Source organism: Plasmopara halstedii, assembly GCF_900000015.1.
Source record: "Plasmopara halstedii genome assembly, contig: Scaffold_840, whole genome shotgun sequence".
In the NCBI taxonomy this organism is placed as follows: Eukaryota; Oomycota; class Peronosporomycetes; order Peronosporales; family Peronosporaceae; genus Plasmopara; species Plasmopara halstedii.
Genome location: NW_020187756.1, coordinates 1 through 1471, shown reverse-complemented (window position 1 = coordinate 1471; position 1471 = coordinate 1). Strand labels below are relative to the sequence as shown.

The following is a 1471-nucleotide window of genomic DNA, read 5'->3' as shown; positions in this document are numbered from 1 at the left end:
CACAGGTCACTGCTCCTTAGGAATGTTTTAGCCCTTGGAGCAGCAAGGGTCGGCAAAGCTCGTAAAGGGGGCCGTATGTTAGAAAACAAATGCTGATGATCAAGAACTAAAGTCTGTGTTAGCTTTGGGTGAATAAGATGCATCGCTATACCCGTCTCGCAACTTTACAAGGTAGCTTCAGTGAACGGATATCCGGTAGGAGCGTCGCTGATGTTTGATAGTGCGAAACAAGAATTACGTCGAGAGACAACAAAAAACCTCGCACTTCCACCTCTTGCTTCAAGTCTTTATTCCTCTTTTTGAGACAGCAGATATAGCTACTGAGAAATATTTAGCGTGCAACTCGCTCGAGAGCATTAACTTGTGGGAGTATGCTGCAACGGACAACTCTGCCTCTTTTGTCATTAAGAAACGAATCGCTGTTACAGAAACTATAGATCGATGATAAAGTTGCGGCTTCGACTTCAACGGCGTCCCTATAATTAGACTGGCTCATTAGAGTAGGGTCTTACTTTGGTCTACAAAGCCGCGTAGAATACAGGCAGGATGTGTTTGCATTCTCTTCGGTATGCCAAGAGTGAAGATCATTCTCGATTGCGCGTTGACTGCAAATAGTCAAATGTTGCATGGTCGCGGCGTATTAATTTTGATTACAGTTGTTGAAGGATATGTTCTTTTCCGCTTCATAGGTATGTATGTAACGCCCGATTAAGCATCGGCATGTTGTTTCGAGCTATCCGGCCCCCAGACATCGCATTCTGATCCAGTGAACGAGATTGGGTCTCAGTATAATGAAATAGCTACCAAGTACTACCTTGCTGATGTCAACGAGGCGAATGATATCAACGGCCTCCTTACCTCCACCAATACAGGACATGGCGTCCTAAGAATCTGAAATTTAATCAAAGCATTCGTAAGAAAATGATGCAAAGGATGAAGAGGTATTGACTGCGCTAATTAACGCAAAGTCAATGAGTGAAGCCCCTAGCTTTAGCACAGCTGTCCTTTCGCACATTTTATCCCGGCTAATATATTTCTTTTGCGTAAATCGCGCGAGAAATATCTCGTCTGATTGGTTATATGCGGATAATATGCGGCTGCCATATCCAAGCTAGTGTCGCGAATTCTGAATAGTATCTGCCAAAACAGTGCTGTAAAGTATGATTAGCGATATCATGCCATGACAACTAGCCAGTCATGTCGGTAAAAAGAAATGGCGCGGAACAGCTCGGCTGTAATATCTCCGCTTATGAAATCTTTGACAACCGCATAGCGGTCTAATTTGTTCAGACTGTCCGCTAAGACGACATTGCCAGTATTACCGGACGCGACTTTGAAAGAGGAAAATCAATATGATGGTTGCTAGCGCTCTGCTGGAATAGGCAAAGTATCAGCACATGCTGCGGGGGATTGAAATTGTTGCCACCATTCATACGTGCGCGCATACGGGCTTATCCACTTACATTTGTTA

The 1471-nt window shown here is 44.2% G+C and overlaps 1 protein-coding gene across 1 annotated transcript; it reads right to left on the bottom strand.

Moving 5' to 3' along the window:
• Window positions 1-331: 331 nt before the first annotated feature.
• Window positions 332-628, bottom strand: PHALS_14478 (uncharacterized protein; the record flags this gene model as incomplete). The annotated part of the gene is made up of 2 exons (XM_024730297.1): window positions 332-476; window positions 540-628. The coding sequence occupies 2 exons, from the start codon at window positions 626-628 to the stop codon at window positions 332-334; spliced, it is 234 nt and encodes a 77-aa protein (XP_024580588.1).
• Window positions 629-1471: the final 843 nt, after the last annotated feature.